At 42.3% G+C, this 12,553-nt stretch overlaps 1 protein-coding gene across 1 annotated transcript in view; it reads right to left on the bottom strand.

The window, feature by feature from the left end:
* Nucleotides 1-12,553, bottom strand: part of igsf21a (immunoglobin superfamily, member 21a) — a 164,371-nt gene that overhangs the window by 103,998 nt on the left and 47,820 nt on the right. Inside the window, exon 2 of the mRNA XM_077007700.1 lies at nucleotides 1,715-1,827. Coding sequence (XP_076863815.1) covers nucleotides 1,715-1,827 — 113 coding nt within the window. The remainder of the gene's footprint in view (nucleotides 1-1,714; nucleotides 1,828-12,553) is intronic.

Genomic DNA, 12,553 nt, shown 5'->3' on the forward strand with positions numbered 1-12,553 from the left:
GTGCCACCATGTGCTCCAAACAGGCTGTACACCCGTGATAAGTACAAACCTGACAACCAATTCATGGGTCTTTCACTGAGACTTTACAGCTTATGGTAATACAATCCAATAAGATGTTTTGCATCATATGTAATGCATAAGAAAAGTCTTGCATTGTATGTAATGCATATACCTATATAGATTACCCATGATTGGTAATACTAAGGCTATTGTTTCTACACATTATTACAACTACTACTACAACTACTAATAATAGAAATGATGGTGGTCACTTATTTACAGTTTAATTGATTTGTAGTTAATTGATTTATAGTTCAGAACGTTTCCTTAAGCATCAGTTTCCCTCATTCACATCCAAATTGCCTGAGAAATGAAGACTGAAAAAATGCAGACTGGAAAACAGACTTGGAAGCTTAAGCCAAGGTAGATGGTCCTCTATACAGCAGCCTGTGGGTTTGGGGAATATATGGATCTAACAGAACCAGCAGGTGCTAGAGAACACAGTGGACATAGACAAGGACAGGAAGTGAGAGTGTGGGGACAGAGTGAACCTGAGTAGGTCTAAGAGACCGCACTCAGTGAAGACAGTGGAGACAGCAGAGGTGGACATTCCAGGTTCAGAAAGTAAAAGTCCTCACCAGGATTTTACTCAAGCTTGATGGATTTTCTAATTAGTGCAAGCCAGGTAAAATTAATGGAATCAACACAATCCAAGGAACCTGAGCAAAATCTTGGTGAGGACTTTTACTTTCTGAACCAGGAATGTCTAACCTATGCTGGGCCACCATGGTGTTTGTAACCCCCTGAGAAAACAATAAACTGCTTGCTGGTGGACTTCAATGCTCCCAGAGCAGAACAATCACCCTGGACATAATGCAACAAGCTAAACCAATCAACCCAATCATGCTCATAAGGGGACTAGAAACTCTGTTTGGTAGGTCAAGAATCTCAAGTAATCTAGAAATGTTGCAGAATGGGTAGTTGATTTGGTTCTGGCTATGTAAACATCATATCTTTATAAAATCAGCTATAAGCTAGTGTGCCATGCAGATTTGTTCTGTGGGACTCGGTGCGAGAGAGCAGCTGTTTTGAAGGGAGATTGCAGCCTGCTTCTCGGAGTTCATATCGATGGAGTCAAAGGTCAAGCAGTAAAGTATAGTTATCAGCCAGGACTAAATTTCAAGCAGCAGCCAGACATTTGATTATGATTCATCAAAACAAGTCCACAGTCACAAGAAGTGGCACAGAGAAGAATACAAAGAAATCCTCCAGTTTAAAATAGGTAATTGAGGCTGCCACTCACACTGTGCAATATACCAACTGGGGCTTAATAAGTGTAAAGCACCCAGCTGTGATCCATTAAAACATGGTGGTGACCAGCTGAACATCACATCGGGATTCCCAGCCAATTGCCATCCTGTTAAAGCTGGGGTGTTTTCACCACGGATTCCTCAGATCCGATGTAAAGAGTGGGATTTTTTGATTCTTTTTTTTGTGGCTCAAATCAGACAAGCGGAAACACTTTTAGCTAACGCTTACTGGAACAGCTTGCGTGGAAACAAATGTTTTTTCTGCCGTGCTGCTTGGCCAGTTATACTTAAGATTGCACGTCACTTGCTGGTATAATGAACGTAATTGCACTGCTTAGATGAGAACTACAGGGCGGAGCCATTCATGAACCCGGACAAAAGCCCCTGCACAGGGCAGTACTCACCCGGTACCAAACAATCTCCCGCAATCTGCCATCAGTCTTGAAGTTGCACTTCAGTGTCACTGTCTCTCCCACAACAACAGGTGGCAGTGGCTCTATTGTGACTATCAAATACCCTGCAGGACAGAGAAAGACATCATTACAACGGTGTTGGTTTACAGATGCTCATATGGATGGACAGCTGGTGAAATTCAGATTCAAGGTTCAGTCAGTTTAACAGACTGCCTGTGCAGACCTGAGGGAGAAAACGGTGGGCATGCCCTAAATCGGACCGCTTAATGTAAGACAAATTGCTTTCTAAATGATCGCCCATAAAATTAAAGGTCTTTTTTCTGAGCACAGACTGATACTTTTGTTGATGCATTTTATTCCATCAGCAGAAGATGGATGAAAAAGATGGTGGAAATGGTGGGTGTCTCCATTAAAGTGTGTTTTTTTAGCATAGTGCAATACTTAGCACGTAATTCACAGCCCAGCTATACTATTAAGTTTAGGTATAGATGTTGTGGAAAATACTGTTCTAAAAACCTGTGGAGAACCAATGTTTCTCCATGGAATAGCATTTATGTAACTGCTAGGAGACAAGAAAAAATATGAAGATAAAATGTATTAGCTGTTGTTTTACAGAGCTTCACAAACATGTACAAATTCAGGAGTGAATAGTAAACTGTTACTCAAAAAGGTGCATGGTGGTGTCCTGAGAATGTGTAAAACCCCAAATATCTCACTGCATGGGTAACATGAGACGACGTAAGGACAGAGGACACTCCGGTAACATGAGAGGACGTAAAGACACAGGACACTCCGGTAAGAATCGCACTAGGTTCTCTCTACCATCTCCTGCTGGACTAAATGTTACAATTCACATATTTACTTGTATTTAAATATAATTACAAAAATGTATGTCAATGTAGCTCTACACAATGTTGAATATAAACAAATCCTTCTGTCCATGATGAAATATTCTGGTGATTTTGCTTCAGGTTATTATCATTGTCAAAGTGTTAGATTGGAAACAACAACAAGACAAAATGATCCACAAACGCAAATATGAATATGAATGTGATATGATGTGCTGTGAATATGTCACTGTGTCTTAAGCTGCACTAATGAATCTTTGCTTGAAGACCCTTCATGTCCTTATTTTCTATTTAAACTGTTGGAAATATTGTTTATATGGTTCATATTGTTTTGCAGTTCTAGTTTATAGTTGGAAAGAGCTTCTTGTGTTTCATTAATTACAATGATCACTGACAGTTTGCCATCTGTTAAATTGTCCAGATATGTCCAATAGTCATTTGAGTTTACATCACAGGAATAAAACCACATTTGAGCTCACTTCTATTTAGTCTTGACTATAACCAACAATTAGACACCAAGGTTTTACAGGGGCTGTTAATGACCCACATTTGGTCCTGTGCATATGTTGTGCTCTATCAGTTCTCCTTGAATTAGTCACAAGGAATTGGTTTACTTGATTTTTTAAAATCTGTTTCAGCTTGCATTTAATGATGATTCATGAATATAGTGCATTGCTGTTCAGCATAGCAATTAGTTGTTTTTTGTTTATGAATAATGTGAATGTAATATTAACTGTGTACTCTTGCATCATAAACAAATATAATATTTCTGGATTAGGTGAAATAATTTATGTTTACTGAACCTTGGTTGTCAGTTGTTTAGCAAAGCACCAGTCCATCAGTTGCTTATTGCGTTAATGACTTACAAAATCTACTTCCGACTTCAGGAGGCCAAATGGCCTCAATACCTCGCAAAACAAATAAAAGCGATTGGCACTCTTGGGTAAGGACAAAAAGAGCCTGTTTTGGTGAGGGTTCTATCCTCTCTCCACCAAGCAGATTCTCAAGATTCTAGTGGCCACACACATCCATTTTGCCATCAATATCCTTCTCACTGCAGGAGGCTAAAGAAATAGAAGATGGCTGAAAGTGCCTCAGAACTTCAAAAGGGATTGAAATGATTTGATTATCGGTCAGATATCTTGTTTCATTTACAGTAGTAGCATTTACAGTAATATCTAATTTGGCTCCATCTTCACATTTTGAGAGAAAATCAGGAGACGTTATGGGAAGGGTTTGCTTCATATGTGATGATTACATGATGATGGAAACGTATGATGCTGTTTCCTTATGGGCTTGTTGGTGGTACCCGAAGTTAAGATATTTATACATTTACATTTGTCAAAAATTTGACAAATACAATTGTCATAGGTGGTATTATTATTATTATTATTATTATTATTATTATTATTATTATTATTATTATTATGTTTTGTTTGTTTCACCTGCCAAAAAACAATATTGCCAAAGTGGTCTAAGAAGTCATTTTTTAAAACCCCTTTCCAGTTCTTTCCCATCTGTGCATTTGCCTTAAGGGTTGCAAGTCTTTAATTACTGTCTACAGTTCACTCACAATTCATTTATTTATAACGTCTCAAACACGTGGTTTAAATGACTGTGAAAGAGAGCATTACTAACACAAGCATTCACTTCTTCAGTATTATACTTAATGTACATGACTCAAAAGGAAACCACGAATTAAGTGTTTTCAGTTTGATTAAAACCTTAACATAGTTTCAAAATCGAAAAAACTAAGTGCATTACATTTGAAATTAAATGGTGAGACATGTAGCAAATTACAGAGCACTTCAATTAAATCCACTCAAACACATTCAAGAGCAAAGGAATTTGAGCACCACGGAGAGCTACACATACAGTAGGTCACAGTTTCCATATTCACAGTCCCATGGACAGCTCTCCCTAGCGCTTCTTGTAGTCAACTGTAATTTGTTTAATTTTTAGAATAGATCTTTAGGATTTACCACAAATGAAGATACAAATGACAAAAGTTAGTTCGATAGTTTCAGCACTTATAAGATATATATATATATATATATATATATATATATATATATATATATATATATATATATATATATATATATAAACATAATTTAGTCTAATAATACTACGAGTGACAATGTAATACCACCAGTCCTCCTTAATCAAAAGGAGGCAATTAAGTCAGTCTCTAGAAAAACAGATTTTCAGTTCAGTGTGCTGGGCAGGGCAGTGTGTGCAAAAGCTGAGTCTTATCAGCGTGTCGGCTCTTTATCTTAGATAGACAAGCCTCACTCTGACACTCAAGGGAAATAAGACAAGGTGGATAAGAACAAATTCGTCGGCTTTGCACCCTATCTTTGTTTCAGAATTCCTTTTCCTCTGTGACAGAGGCAAAACCGCTGAAATCACTTTTGTGCAAACTTTGATTGGCCTTTGCCCTGAGAAAACAACTCATTTCATTGGTGCTGGAACCTGTCACTTTAAATTCAACCGGATTACCAACCATGTTTTGTGCTCCAAATACTGAATGTTATAATTTGCCCATGGAAGAACAGATCTCCACAAATGAGGTAGCCCCCTGTGGTGGAACCTGAATTGGATCTAGTTGACGAACTTACTGCACCTCAACATGCTTTTTACAGAATCTTAATTTAATCATCACCTCCAAGGGATCATTATAATGGAGTAGATTTTAATGGATAAGCTTCACCAAAAGCAGAGGGTTGTTAACACAAGTCAGAGCTCTTATAACAAATCCCCACCACTTAGCTTCCCTGCTCTCCTCAAAGGTACACAACGAGTCTTCAAATTCTTATTTTGCACCAAAATACAAACCTAAAACAGACTCTAAAACATCAGTCAGGTTTCAGTGCATGCTGTCCCATGTCATTTTTTTGGCGTATTCTTGGCGCCTGTTTGTACTGTGTGTGTTACTGTGTGGCAATTTTATTGGAGTGTTGCACTGTAATTTCAAACAGCACAAAAAAAATCTTATAAAATACATGAATATGGTCATGCCATAGTGTTTACTTGTACTCTATGGAAATGTAAACAGAAGAGATGTCTTGTATAGTCAGGCTAAGGAGCAACTCTGGTCTCTGCTACTATATACTTGTACTGTATATGGATGGGATGGCAATAAAGTTTTTCTTGACTCAAATCATTATGGGCAGCCATTTGCCAGAAGAACCAGAATCATTTTTGAGTAGCGTGATGGTTCAGCACACCCTAACTCAACACACGTGCATCTAACACTTGTGAAGGACTTTGAGCTTTGAGCACCGAGTGCTCAAATGGATGTTGTTATAAACAACAGGATTATTTCAAACTCCCAATCATTTCTATAACTATAAACGACTGCATGACTGTTCCCAGAATGAGACTCCATGATCACTCACTTGAAAGGGGAAAAAGGCGTATTTTCTGAGCAGCGCAGGACGCCAGCGTTCTGCCACACCAAAACAGTCACTTTTAGTTTGGAGCTTCAGGCGGTATGACGCATAAACCCAACAGCCGCATTCTGTGTTTTTCAGGAATCAAAGTTGAAGCTTGACAAGAGATGAGGAATGCAAGGGTAATCACAGCCTGAACCAAATGGACACGCAAGATATACCAGAAATCGGACGCCGTACACAGTTAAAACCTGGAAAACAAGCACGCACGAGACTTGAGAGTATTTCAACGAGAAACGAGAGTATTTCAGAATGCATGCACTAATGCGGCCATGAAGGGTGGAGTCAGAGCCGGAGAGCACCAATCAGAAACCTCGGATCACTGTAACCATCACGATTTGGTTGGAGTCTTTGTGGCAAATGTGACCACTGACTCAAATGTGACATTTGAATGAAATAAAATTATGCTAAAATACATATGTAGTGGTCAGCATTAAAACCAGCACAACGATATTAGTACAACATGTTGCAGTGTGTCATTTTCCTGTAATATGCCGGGGACTCCCGCCCAATGGCGGCAAGATATTTCAGGCAGCTGCAAGAGACGTGCAGGAGACATGCCATTACGCATGTCATAATTAGGGGTAGATTTTGAAAGATCTCATTACACCTCAGATCTCCCCATTCCACACCGTTTACCCCAACCAGGTCCAGGTCCAGGAACGCCGGCAGTCCTTAACAACGACGGAGAGACTCCCGGAGCCAGGGCTCACCTCACTTTCCCCATTTTATCTGCAACTCTTGACGTGAGAGTTTTGAATTGTTACCTGATAGTGTGATCACCATTTCTGCAGAGGAAGGCCTTGACTTGCCTCAGCTATTAAAGTTCCATGCGCAGACAGGAGCATTCACGTCTAAGGGGCCAATGGTTGGAGAAGCCAATTACATGGGCGCGCGATAAGGTTTAAGCTTCACTTGGGTATTGATGCTGCTGCTAACTGGCCGTGGTTCGATTTCTCCTCTTCTGCTGTGTGTTACATCATGCATGGCTGTCTGTAACTGAGTGGTAATTTAATAATTTTAACAGAGAATCATAGACAGTATCAGTGCTACCACTCCTTAGATGATTTCCCACCTGTAGAGTGCAGGGACAAGAGAACTAATCAGAACAATGACAGTCCAGGGGACATGTGGTCTCCATGTGGTCAAGACATCTGTAGCAGGTATAATCCAAAGATGAAATACAAAAGTGTGTGTATTGGGCTGAGGTGGGGTCGGACAGGATATGTATAGGTAGTGGGTTTGTAAAATGAAGCACATGACACCACCATCTCATGAGAAGGGCAGATGTACCTCTGAAGGACGGGAAGGGAAACCACAAGACCCCACAAGAGGTCACACTGTTTATCATTTGTTTCTAAATTACACTGTACAAGTTCATTTGAGCAAAAGTCATGAAAAAGGGTATCCCGATCATGAGTTTAACAAACCCAGCATTTTCTTGTATGCATGCTTGGTAAGCTGACGGCATTGATGTGTACTGCCCTCGGGTGATCAGAGAGCACGTCTGGGGTCGTGGTGGGAGCAGGTGACAACAACCCACAGGCTGATATCAACACTGGCAGTGGAAGCACAGTGAGCTTCAGCGAGCACACCGAACTGCTTCCGCCTCGCCGCAACGTCTCATTTTCGCAGGAACTGCCTTTGCCATGTGCTTGATGAGGTTCTCAAATTGCCCTCAAATGACGAGCTCCCTCCCACAGAGGAGATGGCCTCGGTGAGGTAAGGCTGCTATCAACACAACATTCTTACATTTTTTCTAACAAATTATCATCTTGAAGGGTGTTGAGGGAGGAGAACGCAGAGCAATCTTACAGCCATGTATTATACTGTTAAGCTAAAAAAAGCAGAAAATGGGAGACAGAAAGGCAGCCAGTTACTTGTCTCTACAGCAGACCACTGTAGGTTTCTCAGTTGCTAACTGATTAGACAGAGAGTGGCTATCTAGAAGCCCTGGTGCTTTGCTATTACCACCTCACTTTAGGGGTGTAATGTGTGCTTTTTACTGTAGCCTTGTCACATCTGAGAAGACCAGCAGTATAATTCAAAATATGTTAGCAACAACCCACCATCTATAATTCTTTAGGCCTCTCTAAATTGGACAGAGAGATATAAAGGAACCTCACAATACCAGACAAATGAGAAACTACAGAAAACCAAATGTGTGAGTAAGTACAAAATGGATCATGATTATCCATTACTATTACCTCCTTCCACACTGATTCATATCAGCAGGACTGCATATTATCTAAGCCTGCTTTGCACCAGCCTGTCAGTGATGTGCACAGGTACCCAGGTGCATTGTGGGTCCCTGAGCCCTGGAGCGTGCCCACCGCGGAGCGGGCAGCGGCCTGTTGGTGCCAACCCACCGTTCACGGCATTCGTCAACGAGGACGCCTAACCGTCTGCTGCCAATCAGACGCTCCACTCCTGTGGGTGACAGATGGAAGACAGATGCAGCGTGTGAAGACACAAGCGCCCTGACCAAATAGGTACGGGAGCAGCTGATTGAAACCTGGCTTCTAACAAACAGCTTAATGCTAATCTGAGGCTCCATCAGGGGTGTCTCCATGAGGTAGACACCTGTGACATCTCCACACGCATTAACCATATTTGTACGAACATCTCGCCGAAGAAAAAAAAAACCCCAACAACTGTGTCTCATTCACAGTGGGTCAGAAGCCTCCAGTCCGGGCGGACGGCCTGTGTCAGCTGCTGTGTTCAGCGTAGCCGGGTTTATATCTACTGAGGAGGCTTACGCTACATTCTGTTTCTCAGGCTTTTTGCTGCGCAGTATTGATCTTCCCTTGTAGCGTAAGCCTCTGGAAGAAGAGTGGCGGGCAGGGGCTTTCAGAGCCCCACTCTCCGTCTGCTGCTCATCTTCCACCACTACAGGGATCAGGACCCACCGCAGCAATCAGGAGCTCCAGAAGGACCCAGACGCTGCCTGGATCTCCGCGGGCCATCGCCACTCAGTGGACATTGATTACTGACCCCTCCCCTCCCGTCCCACCCCATCCCCCCAGAGTGAAGCTGCTCTCCACCGCACATCTCACTGGGATCAGCAGGTGAGCTGCAACATTGCCCACATCAACAAATAAACTTAGAAGTAATAATTGCTAGCTCATATATATATATATATATATATATATACACACAAAATATGATGTGCTGGATTATGAGTCTGCGGAGTAATTGGATCATATTAGCTGGTTGTAGAATCACACAAGGGCTCTGGAATGTCTTAATCCATCAGGGTCTCCATTAAAACGGCATCTAATGAGGGTTTACATAGCATCCTTTCTCCCATTAATAATACAGATCTACCAAACACGCACAACAAGAAAACAGCGCACCACGTGATGGACTGAACGGCGTGATTAATGCTAATGGCTTCCTTAGACATCCTTTGCTGGTGGAACCGCCCGCCGTAAGATAAGAACGGTGACTTTGTCTTCCGCAGGTGCCCCTCTCGACGTGTTACAGAGGAGAGCAAACCGAGAGCTGATCTGGTCTTAAACGCCTTTCATAGGATGCTGCTCACAAGACTGGTGGAAAAAAGCATGTAGGAACAAAAAAAAAAGACCCTGTGTTTCTCAGGGGAGTGGGCAGTGAGCGCACTGAGTGAGGGGGGGACTTTGGTGCTGAGGGAGCTTCTCACAAGAAAACAGCAAAGCAGTGGGACACAAGGCCGACTGGCCCGCAGTGAACCGCCATGCTGTTCCGCTAGTGATTTCCAGTCCTAACCACTCAATACCACTGGCTCAGTTCTAATTAACTATCGACTGCTGTTCATGTTTGAATTGCTTTGTGGCGTCCCTTAGAATGAACAAAGGGTTACAGCATCTTAAAGCTGATCGATAAAGCAACTCATGAATGAATATTATTTGACACAATTGCTTTTAAGGAATGCTGTTCTGGGCATACGGGTAGATCCTGACCTGGGGTATTTCAACAATGCTAATGAAAAGGGATTCTGGACCCATTTATCTTATACAGTGCTGGGCAAAAACAGTTTACAGATTACTGGACTGTAGTTGGCCCATTTTACAGCAGGTAACACCTTGTACCAAATGCAGAAAAGTAGTTTTGAAGAGAAACATGTTATGCAGGATGGATACTCAGGACAGATCTGCAAGATCCACTGGATCCTCCTGATCTCCTGAACCTACTGAAGATCCTGATCTCCTGAACCTACTCAAGATCCTGATCTCCTGAACCTACTCAAGATCCTGATCTCCTGATCCTTTTGATCTCCTCAACCCACCAAACCTCTTGATCTCCTGAACCTCCTGCTGTTTGTTATATCTTTTCTGCATGCCTAGAGATCATTACCACCAGTCGGAATCACTAATGAATTATTCAGTTACAGAACAAAACGGGACAGGAAGTAGGTCAAAACAAAGACGAAGACTCAAAAATTTCATCTCCTGCTGATATTGAGCAGATGTATATTTATCACTTTTGGACAGAATTTTTATGACACTCTGAAACTTGGTGTGGGCAACCTTGTAAAGTAACCTCAGAAATATGTATGTCATATTTATCAACCAAAAACGTATAATTTTAACACTGAATATCCTTCAGCTTCCAGTTATAACTCAAGAATGGTCCATAATTTGACTGACTGTAGACAGTTCAGACCCTTGTGAGGGGAAGCAGCTGATAGTGTAAACATGTCCTGATTACTTCTTGTTTCAGCTCTATTTTGGCAAACAGGAAAGAGCGAGAGAGGGAACACAAATGGCCACTCTGAAACATGTGTCCCCCAGCCACATCGAGGAGACATGGCACACAAACCAGATGTTAATTACGGGAGCTGTAACTTCCGCCGGAAAGTTTCGAAACCCAACCAAATCCTGACAGACTTTGTAGAAACAATGTGTGTTGTGGGAAACAGCTCATTGTATTTCTTGACAATGACTAAAGAGAACTGCAATCATACTCATTTGCAAGGCATTTCCAACTAAATTAAGTAATTATTCAGTCACTAAAACAATTAAAGTGAAGGCAGGAAATACTTGTGGGATTGCTGCCGACGATCACGTTGCGAATGCATGTGCATACATACATCTTTACCTAGACCTCAAGAGAATTAACAATAGCTATTCAATTTCCTTCAAAATAGATCTGCAGAAGGGCTTTTCAGGCTCTCAAATCCCTGCTCAGCTGTAGCCAGTTCCCAGTGATGTACAGTACATGTTCCACTGGTGGAGGACAGCAAATGTCTCCAGCAAATTCCCTGCTCTGTTTAAAAGAAGACTGTGTTTCCGTGCAGAACACTGACGACGCATTAGGATACAGTGAAGGTGAAGTGTACTGCAGAAATATAAGCAATATTGTACATCTCTTGAAAACATAGAGGCACCCAACAGACTAACAGAAAGACAGAAGAAGTTACATTATTTCACTGCAGGATAGATCTGTCATTCATGAAAATCCAGAGGACTTCACTTCCCAGAATGCCAGAGTCCAATTTGGATTGCATTTTTGGCTGCGCTTTTGACCTCGATTCTGATTCTGACCATTTTTACTAAAACCCTTATCTTTATATGCAGGGATCTGTATGTTCTATTACGTATCATCCAGGAGATGGTCAGACAACTAGAACAGGAAACACACAAACAGGGTCATGGCATGTATCACATCAGGCCTAGCACCACGAGGATTGACTGCACTGGGTGAGGAGCTCAGGAACAAGCAGGACTTCCGAACATGTCCTGTGTCCCTCTTGTTATTCCAGCCTCCAGACATGAACGACTTTGAGGAAGACCTTTTGCACTGCTTTGCTTTGCATCAGTACCGAGGGGTTAAAAAGAGCCTCAAATTATGGAGCCAAATTATCCTCTCAGGATGATCCTGTAGAGTTATGCTGTGCATGAGGACAATGGCGGTAGATTTGTGTTCTCCCCATAAGGAGCTCCTGTCTACCTCCTGAAGTTGGGCCTGACTCGTCAACAGGACGCCGTGAGCCGTGGTTGCGCACAATCAGCGTGATTTGCCGTTTAATGACGATGCTCTGCATGCGGCATGGCTTTAATCGACCTCCTCCAACGTGCCGTGGGATGGAAGGCAATCAGGAGATGTCCCATCAGTCACACGTACGGGCTGAAAGGGCCTAATCGCAGAGGCCTGGAGGTGCTGTCTTCCCTCATCTGATGAGGTGGTGTGGTTGGTGAATTCTTAAGTTATTGGTTTCCCTTTTAGAAATTGCATTCATTCTCCGGTCGAGAAACGCAAACATTCAGACGTGACCTTTTCACACTTTATTCTCCCAGTTTAACGGTTAATCGATACCAATAACTTTAACCTCTTTGAAACATGGCCATGATTGAGATAAGTACGGCCTTTAGCAGGCCTGTCTGCCGTGCAGGTCCTCTGTTGGGGAGCTCCGGGGACTGAGTGCCATGTCTCCGGGCCACAGTAATGGACTGATGAACTGGCCCACGTGCCCACATGCCCACAGGCAACATGACGAGCTGGTGGATGGGGTGGGGGTTGCAGCAGTAGGCATGGAGCCAGAACTG

Source organism: Brachyhypopomus gauderio, chromosome 1, assembly GCF_052324685.1.
Source record: "Brachyhypopomus gauderio isolate BG-103 chromosome 1, BGAUD_0.2, whole genome shotgun sequence".
In the NCBI taxonomy this organism is placed as follows: domain Eukaryota; kingdom Metazoa; phylum Chordata; class Actinopteri; order Gymnotiformes; family Hypopomidae; genus Brachyhypopomus; species Brachyhypopomus gauderio.